Source organism: Pagrus major, chromosome 24, assembly GCF_040436345.1.
Source record: "Pagrus major chromosome 24, Pma_NU_1.0".
In the NCBI taxonomy this organism is placed as follows: Eukaryota; Metazoa; Chordata; class Actinopteri; order Spariformes; family Sparidae; genus Pagrus; species Pagrus major.
Window position 1 is genome coordinate 14282147 of NC_133238.1, and position 19800 is coordinate 14301946.

Below are 19800 nucleotides of genomic sequence, written 5' to 3' on the forward strand. Positions count from 1 at the left end.
CAGGAGGAGATGATGGCTGAGCCTGACTTTATATCATCAGGAGGAGATGATGACTGAGCCTGACTTTATATCATCAGGAGGAGATGATGACTGAGCCTGACTTTATATCATCAGGAGGAGATGATGACTGAGCCTGACTTTATATCATCAGGAGGAGATGATGGCTGAGCCTGACTTTATATCATCAGGAGGAGATGATGGCTGAGCCTGACTTTATATCATCAGGAGGAGATGATGGCTGAGCCTGACTTTATATCATCAGGAGGAGATGATGGCTGAGCCTGACTTTATATCATCAGGAGGAGATGATGACTGAGCCTGACTTTATATCATCAGGAGGAGATGATGGCTGAGCCTGACTTTATATCATCAGGAGGAGATGATGGCTGAGCCTGACTTTATATCATCAGGAGGAGATGATGGCTGAGCCTGACTTTATATCATCAGGAGGAGACGATGGCTGAGCCTGACTTTATATCATCAGGAGGAGATGATGGCTGAGCCTGACTTTATATCATCAGGAGGAGATGATGGCTGAGCCTGACTTTATATCATCAGGAGGAGATGATGATGACTGAGGTTAATGTTTGAGTGAACTGCTCCTTTAATCTGAAGCCCACTTTGACCTCAACTCTGCAGACACTAAGTGTGTCGGGTAGACAGACAGACAGACACACAGACAGACACACAGACAGACAGGCAGACAGACACACAGACAGACACACAGACAGACAGACAGGCAGACACACAGACACACAGAAAGACAGACAGGCACACAGACAGACAGACACACAGACAGACACACAGACAGACAGACAGGTAGACAGACAGACAGACACACACACACAGAGACAGACACACAGACAGACACACAGACAGACAGACAGGTAGACAGACAGACAGACACACACACACAGAGACAGACACACAGACAGACACACAGACAGACACACAGACACACAGACAGACACACAGACAGACACACACACACACAGACAGACACACAGACAGACAGACAGACACACAGACAGACACACAGACAGACACACAGACAGACAGACAGGTAGACAGACAGACAGACACACACACACAGAGACAGACACACAGACAGACACACAGACAGACAGACAGGTAGACAGACAGACAGACACACACACACAGAGACAGACACACAGACAGACACACAGACAGACACACAGACACACAGACAGACAGACACACAGACAGACACACAGACAGACACACACACACACAGACACACACACAGACAGACAGACACACAGACAGACACACACACACACACAGACACACAGACAGACAGACAGACACACAGACAGACAGACACACAGACAGACACACAGACAGACACACACACACACAGACACACAGACAGACACACACACACACAGACACACAGACAGACACACACACAGACAGACAGACACACAGACACACACACAGACAGACACACAGACAGACAGACAGGTAGACAGACAGACACACAGAGACACACACACAGAGACAGACAGACAGACAGACACACAGACAGACACACAGTGGTGGTGCTTGTCTCACTGCTCAGGCCGTGGTTCAGCAGGCCGACTCTCTGCTCCAGGTTCAGTTCTTCCTCCTCCAGCCGCCTCTTCAGCTCCTGCAGCTGCTCCATCCTCACAGCTCTGAGGTCAGCAGACACAACAGGTGTTACAACAAATTCTGTGACCTCGTTTCCTCTTCACATGTTTCCGTCACGCTCACATCAGCTGTTAGCACAAAGCGGTGTGTTAGCAGTCCACCAACACACTGTGACGACATAACACTCACGTCCACCTCACACCTCACCTGTTAGCGCTGGTTATCTCGCCTTACAGGTCACAGATGTCGGTGTAACACCTGTTAGCACCCTCGGCTCGTTCACACGGAGCTAGTGCTGTTGTCGCTTTAGCCCGAGCTAACTATCAGCTAACTAACGACAACTTCAAGAAGAGCGACGTCAGCTGGATCAATAATCTCCGTGTTGACCTGTTGTTGTTGAACAGTTGATTTAAAACGTCACGGAGCTTCAAAGGCGACGGTTTTAGCTAGCACCGTTAGCTTTTAGCAGCCGGAAGCCGACGCTCTGCTGTTTCTACGGTAACGTGACGTCATAACGGTGCGACGGCACATCGCTCTGCACCAAAGTGGAGCTGAACGAAGAAAAACAATAATAATAATAATAATTATTATTATTATTATAATTATTATTATTATTATTATTATTATTATTATTATTATTATTATTATTATTGTTACATTATCTATCTGTCTATCTGTCTATCAATAAAGCTTTATTGACAACAGGATAATAATCCTGTTTGTGCTGTTATTGATTACATATTGACTGAAGCGCTGTGGAGAGACTCCATGTTATTAAACATGCAGCACATGTAGATTATTAATGTAACAAAATGTTTGTTGTTAAAGAGTCAGCAGAGTCTCCAGCCGTGTGTCCATGTGTCCTCTGGGTGGCGCTGTTCACTCAACTCAAGCTTGTTTACTTTCAGTTATTGTTCCTCATGTTTGTTAAAATAAAAACAACTTGAAGTCCTTCAGTTTATATTTCTGTTTCATATAAACGTATTAAACTATATAAACGAGTTTAATATATGTGTTTTTATGAATAAAACTTTAATTCTTTTCATGTTTCTATTTTTCTACGTCTTTTTATGGATGCAGATGAATTCTCAGGTGTTTAACACTTGGAATTAAAGTATTAGTTGGATTTTATTGCATTTCTGTGCATGAAATGTGCTGTATACTTTTTTTTTTGCATTTTATTCTACTATAGTATCACATTCTTTTCATTGTTGATGTCTTTTTGATTAATTAATGATTATTATCACTGTTTTTATTGGTTACTGTCTTTTTTCCGGTATTAAAAAAATCTATGTACAATAAATTAAAATATGTAATATATTTATTATACGATACAACATGATAACATTTTAAAAAATAGAATACAACAGAATAACTGCTTCTCTCAGCTGAAGGACTGTCTGTCATGAAATGTGCTGTATAAATAAAGTTTTTTTAAATCATCAACACTGTATAAGCATTTTATTCTCACTATAGCATCATATTCTTCTTATTATTAATGTTTTTTTTATTAATGTATTATTATTATCACCGTTTTTATTGGTTACCGTTGTCATTCTGTTAGTCAGTGTTTCCGGTAATAAAAAGTAAAATGCAAAATATAAAATATTATATAACAATATAAAATATGTATTTTTGATTAGTTTATGCATTTTTATCCACTATAGTATCATTTTCCTCTTATAAAGAAAGTTTTGGGTTTATTTTGATGAACTTATGATTATTATCACCGTTTTTATTGGTTACCGTCTGTTTCCGGTATTAAAAAACCTGTGTGCCATAAATTAAGATCAATAATACATTTATGATGTAAAACAACATCATAACATTTTGTTAAAAATCTAATGAAAATATTGTAACTCAGGTGTAACGGGACCTGCTCACAGCGACGTTACTGAAAGTACCAGCGTTAATAGTAACGGTGTGTGTGTGTGTGTGTGTGTGTGTGTGTGTCGGTGCAGCAGCTGCTGCAGCCCTCGTGCACAGCCCCTCTCTGTCTCCGGTGCGCCTGCGTGCTGGATCACACCGAGCGTCCGCTGCCCGGCCCGGCAGGAGGAGACAGACCCGGTACCGCTGCTGCTGCTGCTGCTGCTGCTGCTGGGAGCCGCTCGGAACTGCGGCCGGTAACGGATCGGTACTAGTAACGGTGACGTGATGTGATGCGATGCCGCGCGGGATCACGGTAACGTAAGAACAGCAGCAGCAGCGGAGGAGGAGGAGGAGGAGGAGGAGGAGGAGGACTGTCGAGGCTCAGCCGAGGAGGATGCAGCACTGACCGACTGGAGGAGCTCATCCGTCCGTCCAACGGTGCGAGCTGCAGCCTGGACCGACCCGATCTGATGTAAAGCCGCAGGGATGGACGGGTAGGCAGGGAGGAGGCGCGAGGAGCGGAGCGAGCGTCGGTACATAACGGAGGAGAGAGCGCGAGGAGGAGGAGGAGGAGGAGGAGGAGGAGGAGGAGGAGGAGGAGGGAGGATGAATCCGGTGGATGGAGGAGGAGAAGCGGGCCCGGACGGCCTGGCGACGGCAGGTAGGGTGTGTGTGAACGTGCGTGTGTGTGCGCGCATGTGTGTGTGTGTGTGTAGTGGGAGCTGCTGTCGCCATGATGCCTCCACATCCGCCCATTGACTCAGAGTGTGTGTGTGTGTGTGTGTGTGTGTGTGTGTGTGTGTGTGTGTGTGTGTGTCAGCATCCCTCTGTCCAATGGCACTGAGGTGTGTGTGAGTGTGTGTTGGGGGTGGAGGGTCCCTATCGAGGAGGATTGTGGGAAGGCCTGCTCTGCTATTAAACGTGTGTGTGTGTGTGTGTGTGTGTGTGTGTGTGTGTGTGTGTGTGTGTGTGTGTGTGTGCGGTCACATGACGCGTCCATGTTCCATTCATTCCAGCACTGTAGTATTATTAATAGTATTGATACCACCAGCTCAGTATACCGCGTTCTGATTGGCTGGCAGCCGTGGGGAAACCTCATCATCACTTCACCGCCGTCATAAATTGGGACTCAAGGTGTGTTAACCTGCAGGTAACCATAGCAACAGTACCGGTTGCTGGTGCAAATTACACCCAAAAATAAGGTAAATGTCTTTATTAACGACTGTTTATTGTGAAGGAGCGACCGCCACATACACAACACTCACGGCTGGTCCTGGCCGTGAAGGCTGGGCTCGGGTCAGCAAACCGAGGGCCAGATCTGGCGATATTCATCCCCTGACGGAAGCTGAAACTTTACATTTTAGTAAAATATTGACAATATTCTTCATAAATCAGCTGTGTGAATAGAGGCTGATGTAGATCCTGATAAATGACCACGTCTGATCACACACTCGAGTAGAGGCAGCACAGTCTGACATGAGGTCTGATGAAGGGATTACAACACTTCAGGGGTGCTGTTACCCCTCTAGCGGCACTCGGGTTGGGTCGGTCCTACAGCAGACTGTCACTCTGGTCATCAGGGTCCTTGGCCCTGCTTGTGACCAATAATCAAGAGTAATGTGTTTTCAAGTTAAGAAGTGCGAGTACGTTAACATACATAAACAATGTAACTTCTGTTACGTGAGCGACGTGAGTGAACGTAGTTGTATTAACCCAAAGCATGAAACTAACCAAGTAGCTGTTGTGCCTGAACCTAAAAAGACTGTCTGGAACAATATACATGTATCTTTAAAAGACATCATGAGAACATCATTCTGAACAGCTGTGCTGCAGTGAACTGAAGGAACATCATTACTTTTATCAGCAGAACATCTTTAACAAAAAGCTGATCCTGAAACAGCAGCAACTTATTTCCACTCAGGTTATTGAATAATGACTCATCTTTTGAGAGTTAGAGAGACATTGAGGTACTTTTAATGTAAAGCAGCTGGTTGGATTCTAATGTAAAGCAGCAGGTTTGATTCTAATGTAAAGCAGCTGGTTGGATTCTAATGTAAAGTAGCTGGTTGGATTCTAAAGTAAAGCAGCTGGTTGGATTCTAATGTAAAGCAGCTGGTTGGATTCTAATGTAAAGCAGCTGGTTGGATTCTAATGTAAAGCAGCTGGTTGGATTTTAATGTAAAGCTGCTCGTTGGATTCTAATGTAAAGCAGCTGGTTTGATTCTAATGTAAAGCAGCTGGTTGGATTCTAATGTAAAGCAGCAGGTTGTATTCTAAAGTAAAGCAGCTGGTTGTATACTAATGTAAAGCAGCTGGTTGGATTCTAAAGTAAAGCAGCTGGTTGTATACTAATGTAAAGCAGCTGGTTGGATTCTAAAGTAAAGTAGCTGGTTGGATTCTAATGTAAAGCAGCTGGTTGTATACTAATGTAAAGCAGCTGGTTGTATACTAAAGTAAAGTAGCTGGTTGGATTCTAATGTGAAGTAGCTGGTTGGATTCTAATGTAAAGCAGCTGGTTGGATTCTAATGTAAAGCAGCTGGTTGGATTCTAATGTAAAGCAGCAGGTTGGATTCTAAAGTAAAGCAGCTGGTTGTATACTAATGTAAAGCAGCTGGTTGGATTCTAATGTAAAGCAGCTGGTTGGATTCTGGTTGGATTCTAATGTAAAGCAGCTGGTTGGATTCTGGTTGGATTCTAATGTAAAGCAGCTGGTTGGATTCTGGTTGGATTCTAATGTAAAGCAGCTGGTTTGATTCTGGTTGGATTCTAATGTAAAGCAGCTGGTTGGATTCTGGTTGGATTCTAATGTAAAGCAGCTGGTTGGATTCTAATGTAAAGCTGCTCGTTGGATTCTAATGTAAAGCAGCTGGTTGGATTCTAATGTAAAGCAGCAGGTTGGATTCTAATGTAAAGCAGCTGGTTGTATACTAAAGTAAAGCAGCTGGTTGGATTCTAATGTAAAGCAGCTGGTTGGATTCTAATGTAAAGCAGCTGGTTGGATTCTGGTTGGATTCTAATGTAAAGCAGCTGGTTTGATTCTGGTTGGATTCTAATGTAAAGCGGCTGGTTGTATACTAATGTAAAGCAGCTGGATGTATACTAATGTAAAGCAGCTGGTTGGATTATAATGTAAAGCAGCTGGTTGTATACTAATGTAAAGCAGCTGGTTGGATTCTAAAGTAAAGCAGCTGGTTGTATACTAATGTAAAGCAGCAAGTTGGATTCTAATGTAAAGCAGCTGGATGTATACTAATGTAAAGCAGCTGGATGTATACTAATGTAAAGCAGCTGGTTGTATACTAATGTAAAGCAGCTGGTTGGATTCTAAAGTAAAGCAGCTGGTTGTATACTAATGTAAAGCAGCTGGTTGGATTCTAAAGTAAAGCAGCTGGTTGTATACTAATGTAAAGCAGCTGGTTGGATTCTAATGTAAAGCAGCTGGTTGTATTCTAAAGTAAAGCAGCTGGTTGTATACTAATGTAAAGCAGCTGGATGTATACTAATGTAAAGCAGCTGGTTGGATTCTAATGTAAAGCAGCTGGTTGTATACTAAAGTAAAGCAGCTGGTTGGATTCTAATGTAAAGCAGCTGGTTGGATTCTAATGTAAAGCAGCTGGTTGGATTCTAATGTAAAGCAGCTGGTTGGATTCTGGTTGGATTCTAATGTAAAGCAGCTGGTTGGATTCTAATGTAAAGCTGCTCGTTGGATTCTAATGTAAAGCAGCTGGTTGTATACTAATGTAAAGCAGCTGGTTGTATACTAAAGTAAAGCAGCTGGTTGTATACTAATGTAAAGCAGCTGGTTGTATACTAATGTAAAGCAGCTGGTTGGATTCTGGTTGGATTCTAATGTAAAGCAGCTGGTTGTATACTAATGTAAAGCAGCTGGTTGGATTCTAATGTAAAGCAGCTGGTTGGATTCTGGTTGGATTCTAATGTAAAGCAGCTGGTTGGATTCTGGTTGGATTCTAATGTAAAGCAGCTGGTTGGATTCTGGTTGGATTCTAAAGTAAAGCAGCTGGTTGGATTCTGGTTGGATTCTAATGTAAAGCAGCTGGTTGGATTCTGGTTGGATTCTAATGTAAAGCAGCTGGTTGGATTCTGGTTGGATTCTAATGTAAAGCAGCTGGTTGGATTCTGGTTGGATTCTAATGTAAAGCCGCTGGTTGGATTCTGGTTGGATTCTAATGTAAAGCTGCTCGTTGGATTCTGGTTGGATTCTAATGTAAAGCGGCTGGTTGGATTCTGGTTGGATTCTAATGTAAAGCAGCTGGTTGGATTCTGGTTGGATTCTAATGTAAAGCAGCTGGTTGGATTCTGGTTGGATTCTAATGTAAAGCAGCTGGTTGGATTCTGGTTGGATTCTAATGTAAAGCAGCTGGTTGGATTCTGGTTGGATTCTAAAGTAAAGCAGCTGGTTGGATTCTAATGTACAGCAGCTGGTTGGATTCTAATATAAAGCAGCTGGTTGTATACTAATGTAAAGCTGCTCGTTGGATTCTAATGTAAAGTAGCAGGTTGGATTTTAATGTAAAGCTGCTCGTTGGATTCTAATGTAAAGTAGCAGGTTGGATTTTAATGTAAAGCTGCTCGTTGGATTCTAATGTAAAGCAGCTGGTTGGATTCTGGTTGGATTCTAATGTAAAGCAGCTGGTTGGATTCTGGTTGGATTCTAAAGTAAAGCAGCTGGTTGGATTCTAATGTAAAGCAGCTGGTTGGATTCTAATGTACAGCAGCAGGTTGGATTCTGGTTGGATTCTGGTTGGATTCTAATGTAAAGCAGCTGGTTGGATTCTGGTTGGATTCTAATGTAAAGCAGCTGGTTGGATTCTGGTTGGATTCTAATGTAAAGCTGCTCGTTGGATTCTAATGTAAAGCAGCTGGTTGGATTCTAATGTAAAGCAGCTGGTTGTATACTAATGTAAAGCTGCTCGTTGGATTCTAATGTAAAGTAGCAGGTTGGATTTTAATGTAAAGCTGCTCGTTGGATTCTAATGTAAAGCAGCTGGTTGGATTCTGGTTGGATTCTAAAGTAAAGCAGCAGGTTGGATTCTAATGTAAAGCAGCTGGTTGGATTCTGGTTGGATTCTAATGTACAGCAGCTGGTTGGATTCTGGTTGGATTCTAATGTAAAGCAGCTGGTTGGATTCTAATGTAAAGCAGCTGGTTTGATTCTGGTTGGATTCTGGTTGGATTCTAATGTAAAGCTGCTCGTTGGATTCTGGTTGGATTCTAATGTAAAGCAGCTGGTTGGATTCTGGTTGGATTCTAATGTAAAGCAGCTGGTTGGATTCTGGTTGGATTCTAATGTAAAGCAGCTGGTTGGATTCTGGTTGGATTCTAATGTAAAGCAGCTGGTTGGATTCTGGTTGGATTCTAATGTAAAGCAGCTGGTTGGATTCTGGTTGGATTCTAATGTAAAGCCGCTGGTTGGATTCTGGTTGGATTCTAATGTAAAGCTGCTCGTTGGATTCTGGTTGGATTCTAATGTAAAGCGGCTGGTTGGATTCTGGTTGGATTCTAATGTAAAGCAGCTGGTTGGATTCTGGTTGGATTCTAATGTAAAGCAGCTGGTTGGATTCTGGTTGGATTCTAAAGTAAAGCAGCTGGTTGGATTCTAATGTACAGCAGCTGGTTGGATTCTAATATAAAGCAGCTGGTTGTATACTAATGTAAAGCTGCTCGTTGGATTCTAATGTAAAGTAGCAGGTTGGATTTTAATGTAAAGCTGCTCGTTGGATTCTAATGTAAAGTAGCAGGTTGGATTTTAATGTAAAGCTGCTCGTTGGATTCTAATGTAAAGCAGCTGGTTGGATTCTGGTTGGATTCTAATGTAAAGCAGCTGGTTGGATTCTGGTTGGATTCTAAAGTAAAGCAGCTGGTTGGATTCTAATGTAAAGCAGCAGGTTGGATTCTGGTTGGATTCTGGTTGGATTCTAATGTAAAGCAGCTGGTTGGATTCTGGTTGGATTCTAATGTAAAGCAGCTGGTTGGATTCTGGTTGGATTCTAATGTAAAGCTGCTCGTTGGATTCTAATGTAAAGCAGCTGGTTGGATTCTAATGTAAAGCAGCTGGCTGGATTCTAATATAAAGCAGCTGGTTGTATACTAATGTAAAGCTGCTCGTTGGATTCTAATGTAAAGTAGCAGGTTGGATTTTAATGTAAAGCTGCTCGTTGGATTCTAATGTAAAGCAGCTGGTTGGATTCTGGTTGGATTCTAAAGTAAAGCAGCAGGTTGGATTCTAATGTAAAGCAGCTGGTTGGATTCTGGTTGGATTCTAATGTAAAGCAGCTGGTTGGATTCTAATGTAAAGCAGCTGGTTTGATTCTGGTTGGATTCTGGTTGGATTCTAATGTAAAGCTGCTCGTTGGATTCTGGTTGGATTCTAATGTAAAGCAGCTGGTTGGATTCTGGTTGGATTCTAATGTAAAGCAGCTGGTTGGATTCTGGTTGGATTCTAATGTAAAGCAGCTGGTTGGATTCTGGTTGGATTCTAATGTACAGCAGCTGGTTGGATTCTGGTTGGATTCTAATGTAAAGCAGCTGGTTGGATTCTGGTTGGATTCTAATGTACAGCAGCTGGTTGGATTCTGGTTGGATTCTAATGTAAAGCAGCTGGTTGGATTCTGGTTGGATTCTAAAGTAAAGCAGCTGGTTGGATTCTAATATAAAGCAGCTGGTTGTATACTAATGTAAAGCTGCTCGTTGGATTCTAATGTAAAGTAGCAGGTTGGATTTTAATGTAAAGCTGCTCGTTGGATTCTAATGTAAAGCAGCTGGTTGGATTCTGGTTGGATTCTAAAGTAAAGCAGCTGGTTGGATTCTGGTTGGATTCTAATGTACAGCAGCAGGTTGGATTCTAATGTAAAGCAGCTGGTTTGATTCTGGTTGGATTCTGGTTGGATTCTAATGTAAAGCAGCTGGTTGGATTCTGGTTGGATTCTAATGTAAAGCTGCTCGTTGGATTCTAATGTAAAGCAGCTGGTTGGATTCTAAAGTAAAGCAGCTGGTTGGATTCTGGTTGGATTCTGGTTGGATTCTAATGTAAAGCTGCTCGTTGGATTCTGGTTGGATTCTAATGTAAAGCAGCTGGTTGGATTCTGGTTGGATTCTAATGTAAAGTAGCAGGTTGGATTTTAATGTAAAGCTGCTCGTTGGATTCTAATGTAAAGTAGCAGGTTGGATTTGAATGTAAAGCTGCTCGTTGGATTCTGGTTGGATTCTAAAGTAAAGCAGCAGGTTGGATTCTGGTTGGATTCTGGTTGGATTCTAATGTAAAGCTGCTCGTTGGATTCTGGTTGGATTCTAATGTAAAGCCGCTGGTTGGATTCTGGTTGGATTCTAATGTAAAGCAGCTGGTTTGATTCTAATGTAAAGCAGCTGGTTGGATTCTGGTTGATTTATTGTGAAGGATTGGGATGTCTTCTATGGTAAATAAGCCGGTGGACTTTTATTGTGAAGCATCCTTTTACTGGCTGCTTGTTCTTTTACATTTTATGCTTCCAGCTTTTGATAACATCTGTTCTTGATCCAGTGGCGTTCTAATGAACTGATGAAGTCATCTAGGAGCTGATTTTTAAGTGAACACAAATCAAGCGTTTATTTTTATGCATGTTTTAGTCACTAGTTTTCATAACTTAACTTATGGCGTGTGTTGATAGAACAAGCCTGACTGTCCTGAGGTGTAACAGCCCTTGTTTATTATTTCATTTGTTAATGTTCTCTTCATGTTTCTGTAGAGCACTCAGAGTTTTGTGTTTTTAATTGTGACATACTGTAAATCCACTCCATTTATGATCTACTGTGTTCTGTCACTATTTTTCTGGTTGTATATGTTGTAGACATCTTTGTTTTCAGAAAGAAATTCAAGACAAAGAGTAAAAGTCAAAAACATATATCGGCCTCTGATTCGTCATCAGATTTGTCAGTGGACCCTGATGTCTCCGTGTCTACGAGGCTGACATTTTGGAGACTCAGAGGACATTGTGGTGAAATATATTCATTAGTTTTTGTTGCATAATGTGTGTGATGTGTCCTGACAGACTGACAGCGAGTTCCTCTGAAGGCTTTTCATCTGCTCTCTGCTGCAGCTATTTTAGGCTTTACACTGACTCAGTGTGTCTGTGTGTGTGTGTGTGTGTGTGTGTGTGTGTGTGTGTGTGTGTGTGTGTGTGTGTGTGTTATTGGAATGGAAATCCCTTCTCCAACTCCCAGTGCTGGTCTGTAGTCACGCTGATTGACAGCCAGTCCGGGATCAGTCAGCCTGTCAGACAGCTGATCCAGGATCAATCAGATTGCTCACTGAGTGTTCTGATAGTCAGTCTGGAGCGGTGGAGTTGAACATGCTGGATTCAGACACAGTGTCATGTTTACAGCCCACAAACTCCCACCACCGACTCATTAGTGACTGCAGGCTGTTAGCTTCTGCTCTCAGACCTGTGAGATATCAACACCAGGTCTACCCACTCACACAAGACTATGGAAACACACACATCATCATTCAGTTAGCTAATTCACAGAGCGACAGGCCGACGCTTCAGCTATCAGCAGTGATAAGGACCAGCTCGCTCTCATGTAGTTATTAATGATCCACACAGAAAGGAAAGCTCTCTGCAGCAGCGCCGTCTCCTACAAATTACATTAATCCACTCCAGAGTTGTTCTAGCAGTCATGTTGCTGCTGGAGGGAGGAGGTCCGGCCGGATGATACGTGTGACAGGAGAGGCCGGCGTTTATGTTGTTGGTGAGGGAACGATCACTGTTTCATCACTTCCTGTTTGTGCTTCAGGTGAATATTTGACCAAGACCACCAACTTTCTGAACCACAACCAAGTCTGAAAAACATTAAAGGAACAGTTCAACCACAAAGTAAAACTCAGCCATCGTCTCCTCCTGATGATATAAAGTCAGGCTCAGCCATCATCTCCTCCTGATGATATAAAGTCAGGCTCAGTCATCATCTCCTCCTGATGATATAAAGTCAGGCTCAGCCATCATCTCCTCCTGATGATATAAAGTCAGGCTCAGCCATCGTCTCCTCCTGATGATATAAAGTCAGGCTCAGCCATCATCTCCTCCTGATGATATAAAGTCAGGCTCAGCCATCATCTCCTCCTGATGATATAAAGTCAGGCTCAGCCATCATCTCCTCCTGATGATATAAAGTCAGGCTCAGTCATCATCTCCTCCTGATGATATAAAGTCAGGCTCAGCCATCATCTCCTCCTGATGATATAAAGTCAGGCTCAGCCATCATCTCCTCCTGATGATATAAAGTCAGGCTCAGCCATCATCTCCTCCTGATGATATAAAGTCAGGCTCAGTCATCATCTCCTCCTGATGATATAAAGTCAGGCTCAGCCATCATCTCCTCCTGATGATATAAAGTCAGGCTCAGCCATCATCTCCTCCTGATGATATAAAGTCAGGCTCAGCCATCATCTCCTCCTGATGATATAAAGTCAGGCTCAGCCATCATCTCCTCCTGATGATATAAAGTCAGGCTCAGCCATCATCTCCTCCTGATGATATAAAGTCAGGCTCAGCCATCATCTCCTCCTGATGATATAAAGTCAGGCTCAGCCATCATCTCCTCCTGATGATATAAAGTCAGGCTCAGCCATCATCTCCTCCTGATGATATAAAGTCAGGCTCAGTCATCATCTCCTCCTGATGATATAAAGTCAGGCTCAGCCATCATCTCCTCCTGATGATATAAAGTCAGGCTCAGTCATCATCTCCTCCTGATGATATAAAGTCAGGCTCAGCCATCATCTCTGGGTGTTTATTCCTCCAGGTCCGGCTCTGCACCTGAGTCTGTCGTCTCAAATCACTCTGGGATCTTGGAGCTTCCAGAGATTTGGATTATGCCGGACGAGTTGTATGTATTTATGACCCGGGTCACATCAGATTCTGCCGAACAACCCCCACGAAATGACTCGTTTCACTGTCAGAATTTGAGCCTTTCTGTCCAATAAAATTTGGAGCGTCTAGAAGAGCCGACGATTAAAGTATTTTACCAACATTCAGGTTAGTGTCTTACAGCTGGTTAAATGTGAGGATTCTTTTATTTTCATTGCCATTTCTGACCGTAAACGAAGAGTCTTTGAGTTTTGGACTGTCGGTTGGTCAAAAGAAGCAACTTGAAGACGTCACTTTGAAGTGAGACTAAACATCAAATTGAATTTTTATTAGAATTTTGTTTTATTGATCTGTTTTGCAGTATCTGTCCTGTCTTGGGTCCATATTGTTCCTATTTTGCCGACTACTTTATTGTGGCTGTTGTCCAGTTGTTCAATAAACAGACTAAAGCTGTCGTGCGCTGTTATCTGAGTAATGTCTGATTCATTTCTGTAACTGAGTAATCCACTGATTGTTTCAGTAACATTCAGTGAAAAAAAAGCAGATTTTATGTAATAATGCACTCTGAGATGTCTCGTTACAGAAGGAAATGACCTGGGAATGTTTTTCTCCTCCTTGATTTTATCATCATCGCATATTCAGTTGAAGGTCGTGCTGCCCGTGAGGTTCTTCTGGGAGTCTCTTGGCTTTACTCGACCTGTGTATGTGTACATTTGTGTTGTCGGTGCTGTGACATAGATTTTAAAATCGGGTATACACCAGCATGCTCTGATAATCCATCAGTGGTCTGAGGCCAGACAGTTAGTCCAGATTTAACAGTCAGTCAGTCTGGGTCTGAACCGTCACGCTGGGCTTTGAGGAGACGGCTCGGTCTGGTGGAACCAAAGGATTCAAGGACGGTAGTGAAGGAGAACCGGGCCGCGGTGAGGAGGTGGTTCAGGGAGGATGAATGTGAGCGTTCTCCTGTTTTTAGCTTCTCTCTCTGAGGGTTATCGCTGCTCGAGCTGCTAATGTGAGACGTTTAATGCCCTCAGTGTGTGTGTGTGTTGGATTAGCTTCCTCCCGCTGTGCAGGATGATCTGACGCACACAGGAGGCCAGCAACACGCACGCACACACACACACACACACACGCTGAGCTGCAGGAGCTAGCTTTTTAATTGAAATGTCTGTCAGCTCCTCTCTCTGACACCTGATTGGCTCATTTTGGTGGATGGGTGGAAACAGTTTTGCTGCTGTTTGTTGTGAATAATGTCTTTACCCAGAAGTGATGAGTGATATTAACACCAGGAAGCCTGTTGGAAGACCTCCAGTAGAGCTGTGCAGTAGTTTCAGGCTGCTCCTCTGACTGACACTTGGGGGCGCTAACGAGCTAAAACATAAAGTGATGTCCCTGAAAATGCAGTAAAGAAGAAGACCACATGCTAACAAACTATGTACAAATATAGATATATTAAAACCTGAGCGTTGAAGGATGTTTTTCTTTGAGAATAGAGATGCAACAATCAATTTCATGATCGATCAATATGCTGATGATTGGTCTATAACATTTTCAAATAGTGAAAGATGTCTTACCCTTTCCTAAAGCCTGAAATTGAGTATTATTACTGCTGTTATCCTTCATACTGCTGTAGTCCTACTACAACTAACTGAGTACTGATACTGCTCAAGTATTACTACTGCTAACTAAAGTGCTGCTGCTATCTTAAATGCTGGTAACTGATGTATCAGTACTGCTAACTTGACATACTACTGCTGCTGACTGAAATACCACTACTCCTGCTAGCTTAAGCACTACTTTCATTGCTAACTCATGTGTCACTACTGCCAAATAAAGTACTGTAACTGCTAGTTATAGTATTACCACTGCTGATGAAGTAGTACTGCTGCTGACTGAAATACCATTACTTTTACTAGCTTAAGTGCCATATTGTTGCTAGCTGATGTATTGCTACTGCTACTTGAAGCACTATTATGCTGCTGACCAAAATACTTACGAAATACTTCAGATGCTGCTAATTCATGTATTACTACAGCTAACTGAAGTACTGCTTCTGCTACTTGATGTACAACTGCTGCTAGCTTAAACACTACCACTGCTGCTAACTGAAATACTGCTACTGACTGAAAAACCACTGCTACTGCTAGTTTAAATGCTAATACTGTTGCGAACTGATGTATTACTACTGCCAGCTGAAGGCTGTTGCTGCTACTGGCTATTGCAGTACTTCTACCTTCAGTTGAGTTGTATTGCAGTAGAAGTATTCATTCTGTTGTAGTAGTTAGTGTAGTTGTACCACAGAGGAAGTGGTACTATAGGAACCTTTGATAATCAAATTGTTTGTTTTGTCAGCAAGATTTATTGAATTTAGTATCACAAGACGATAAAAACAGCAAATTCTCACAAATGTGAAGCTGGAAGTGAGGAAAGTTTCCATTTTTGTTTGAAAAATAAATGTTTTGCTTTTGATTTTTGAAGAAAGTAACGAATGATTGATGATAAAAAACAGTTCCAGATTTTTCTTCGACTGATTTATTTTTTAATAAAATGTCTCCAGTTTTAAAACCTTCGTCTCTGTGCGTCTCTCAGGTTCTGGTAAAGCAGAGTGTGTCCGGGCGGTCGACGTCCTGACGGTGCTCAGAGAGAAAGTGGCCTTCGTATCAGGTAACAAACATGCCGCTGCAGATTTAGACCAGTTGGGTCCAGTTCGGCCCTGATGGGACCCTCTTTAACTGTCTGTTGTTTCCAGGTGGACGGGACAAACGTGGTGGACCAATCCTGACCTTCCCTGCCAGGACCAATCATGATCGAATAAAGCAGGAAGACCTCAGCCGATTGGTCACCTACCTGTCGACCATACCTAGGTAAGACACCGTCTGTCCGTCTGTCTGTCAGTCTGTCTGTCTGTGTGTCTCACAGTAGCAGCACACAGTCCATGTATGAGTGGAGGACATAAAGACTGTCCACCTGTCTCTCTCTCTTTCTCTCAGTAAAGTCTTTGTCCTCACACATTCGTAGCAGACAGGTGTAGAAGTAAATGAGACCAGGCTGCATTAACTGTCTGTCTGTCTTCTGTCTGTCTGTCTGTCTGTCCGTCTGTCAGTGAGGACGTGCGTGCTCGTGGCTTCACGGTGGTGGTGGACATGCGCGGCAGTAAGTGGGACAGCGTGAAGCCGGTGTTACGGACGCTGCAGGAGTCGTTTTCCTCCAACATCCACACGGCGCTGCTCATCAAACCCGACACCTTCTGGCAGAAACACAAGACCAACCTGGGCAGCGCCAAGCTCAGCTTCGAGGTACTACTGCAGTACTATTGATACATGATGTACTACTGCAGTACTATTGATACCTGATGTACTACTGCAGTACTATTCATACCTGATGTACTACTGCAGTACTATTGATACATGATGTACTACTGCTGCTAGCAGTAAACGTTACTACTATTGCTAACTCCTGCTAGATGTAGTACTATTGTCTGGTTCTGGTTGTGATGTACGCTGGTTCCTGTCCCTTCCTTCAGACCAGCCTGGTGTCGGTGGAGGGTCTGTCCCGGCTCGTCGACCCCTCCCAGCTAACCTCTGACCTCGGCGGCTCGTTGGAGTATGACCATGTGGAGTGGACCGAGCTGCGTCTGGGCCTGGAGGAGTTCTCTGGAGCCGCCACGCAGCTGCTGGCCCAGCTGGAGCAGCTGGAGGCTGGGCTGAACCGGATCCCGGAGCCCCAGGATGTAGACGAGGCCCGCAAGTGAGAATCAGTCAGACTTTCTGATTATTTTATTCTGTGTAGTTCGTAGTCACTGTTAACTGTTCATTGTACATTTTTTCCTCTCAAGACTTCTCGAGGAACACGGTCGTCTCCGTAACACCATCGCAACGGCGCCAGTTGATGCCCTCGAGCGAGAGGGGCGGAGCTTGCTCCAGCGCATGCGTCTTGGCCCTGCCCACAGTGACGCCTCGACCGAAGGCGGTGGTGGCGGTGGCGGTGGTAGTAGCCACGGCAGCTGGCTGTCGGGCGGGGCGGACTTCCAGAGCGTCGCGCCGAAGGTTTCGTCTCTGCTGGACCGGCTGCAGGCGGCTCGCACTCACCTGCTGCAGAGCTGGAGCGACAGGAAGCTGCACCTGGACCAGGCCCTGCAGCTGCACCTGTTCGAACAGGACGCCACCAAGGTGAGGCAGGTGACACATTTCACATGACCATATTGTAATCTGATTACTTACAAAGTGTTCTGTTGTTGATCCCAGATGTCGGAGTGGATCGCTCACAGTAAAGACTTGTTCATGCAGAGTCTGGCAGAGGTCGGCCAGAACCACCAGCACGCCCTCGACCTCCAGACACAACACCAGCACTTCACCGCCAACTGCATGGTCAGTGTGTGTGTGTGTGTGTGTGTGTGTGTGCGTGTCCAGTTAAAGCTTGTGTTTACATACATCAACCTTTCTGTTGTGTTCTGGTCAAATCGTAACCCTGAGAATATAGAACCCTTGAGACAGAGTACTCTGGCAACATAGGACCCAAGGAGCACAGGACCCTGGGAACATAAACCTGTGGGAACATAACCCTGTGGGAACATAACCCTGTGGGAACATAACCCTGTGGGAACATAAACCTGTGGGAACACAACCCTGTGGGAACATAAACCTGTGGGAACATAAACCTGTGGGAACATAACCCTGTGGGAACATAACCCTGTGGGAACATAAACCTGTGGGAACATAACCCTGTGGGAACATAAACCTGTGGGAACATAAACCTGTGGGAACACAACCCTGTGGGAACATAACCCTGTGGGAACATAAACCTGTGGGAACATAACCCTGTGGGAACATAAACCTGTGGGAAAATAAACCTGTGGGAACATAACCCTGTGGGAACACAACCCTGTGGGAACACAACCCTGTGGGAACATAACCCTGTGGGAACATAAACCTGTGGGAACATAAACCTGTGGGAACATAACCATGTGGGAACATAAACCTGTGGGAACATAACCCTGTGGGAACATAAACCTGTGGGAACATAACCCTGTGGGAACATAAACCTGTGGGAACATAACCCTGTGGGAACATAACCCTTAGGAACATAGAACCCTGACCACACAGAACTTTGGGAACATAGAACCTCTTCCTTAACGGCGTGTCTCCGCGCAGAACGGCAGTGTGAACGTGGACAGCGTGGTTACCGTGGCAGCGAGGCTGGCCGAGGCCGGTCACTACGGGGCGGAGCGGATCGCCATGGTGTCGTCACGGTTACAAGAAGACTGGAAGTCCCTGACGACGGCGCTGGAGGAGCGTAGCAACACGCTCGCCATGGCAACCGGCTTCCACCAGGGGGCAGAGCAGGTGATTAGTGATCAGTGGTCAACACACCTGTCTCACTAACAGTTTACCTGTCTCCATCTGTTTATTGTTCACCTGTCTCTCTACCTGTCTACATGTATTTAATTTGTCTACCTGTCTGTCTCTTTACCTGTACGTCTGTCTACCTGTCTGTTTCTCTACCTGTCTGTCTACCTGTCTGTCTGTCCAGTTCCTGCTCAGAGTGGAGGGTTGGGTTCAGGCGTGCTCTGAAGGGTCGTTGCCGTCGGCGACAGCAGAGCTGGAAGCTGCAGTAAAAAAACACCAGGAGCTGAACGAGGAGATCTCTGCTAACTACACACAGGTACCTGTCTGTCTGTCTGTCTGTCTGTCCGTCTCAACACCTGTCTGTCTGTCTCAACACCTGTCTGTCTGTCTCAACACCTGTCTGTCTGTCTGTCTGTCTCAACACCTGTCTGTCTGTCTGTCTGTCTCAACACTTGTCTGTCTGTCTGTCTCAACACCTGTCTGTCTGACTCAACACCTGTCTGTTGGTCTGAATACCTGTCTATCTGTCCATGTATGTACCCGTCTGTCTTATCACCTGTCTATCTGACTTACTACATGTCTGTCTTTCTGACTACCTGTCTGTCTTATCACCTGTCCCGCTGTCCACAGTCCTGTCTGTCTACATAAGCACCTGTCTATCTGTCCACATACCAGACAGACTCAATCCCTGTCTCTCTGAATACCTGTCTGTCTGCAGGTCAGTGAGAGTGGTAAAGCCTTATTGGACGTTCTCCAGCGTTGCCCGGCGACTGAATCCGATGACTCTGCGACCAAACCTGACTTCACTGCTGCCACGCACGGCATCATGGGAGTTCTTCACCAGGTCATGCAGGTACGTCTCACTTCAACCTGTCTCACATCTGTCTTTACATCACAGACAGACAGGTGACTGATGAGACGTTTCTACTTTTTTCTCAGGGTCACCATGAGGTGGAGGGGGCGTGGCAGCATCGTAAGCTCCGCCTCCACCAGCGCCTGCAGCTGTGTGTGTTTCAACAGGATGTCAGACAGGTGCGACAGGTCCAGATCCACATCAGTGTGTACATCCTGATCCTGTTTAGTATTAACA

General features: G+C 44.3%; 2 protein-coding genes across 2 annotated transcripts in view; one reads left to right on the top strand and one right to left on the bottom strand.

Moving 5' to 3' along the window:
- Positions 1–2102, bottom strand: part of LOC140992311 (IQ calmodulin-binding motif-containing protein 1-like) — a 7493-nt gene extending 5391 nt beyond the window's left edge. The window contains exons 1-2 of the mRNA XM_073462617.1: positions 1840–2102; positions 1576–1676 (exon numbers count right to left, since the gene is read on the bottom strand). Coding sequence (XP_073318718.1) covers positions 1576–1666 — 91 coding nt within the window. The 5' untranslated portion in view covers positions 1667–1676; positions 1840–2102. The remainder of the gene's footprint in view (positions 1–1575; positions 1677–1839) is intronic.
- A 1694-nt stretch (positions 2103–3796) lies between these two features.
- LOC141020459 (kalirin-like) overlaps positions 3797–19800 on the top strand; it is a 43942-nt gene continuing 27938 nt past the window's right edge. The window contains exons 1-11 of the mRNA XM_073495547.1: positions 3797–3819; positions 15923–16029; positions 16115–16229; positions 16469–16661; positions 16889–17112; positions 17201–17534; positions 17610–17732; positions 18516–18707; positions 18895–19026; positions 19429–19563; positions 19650–19742. Of these exons, the coding sequence (XP_073351648.1) occupies positions 3797–3819; positions 15923–16029; positions 16115–16229; positions 16469–16661; positions 16889–17112; positions 17201–17534; positions 17610–17732; positions 18516–18707; positions 18895–19026; positions 19429–19563; positions 19650–19742 (1671 nt within the window). The remainder of the gene's footprint in view (positions 3820–15922; positions 16030–16114; positions 16230–16468; positions 16662–16888; positions 17113–17200; positions 17535–17609; positions 17733–18515; positions 18708–18894; positions 19027–19428; positions 19564–19649; positions 19743–19800) is intronic.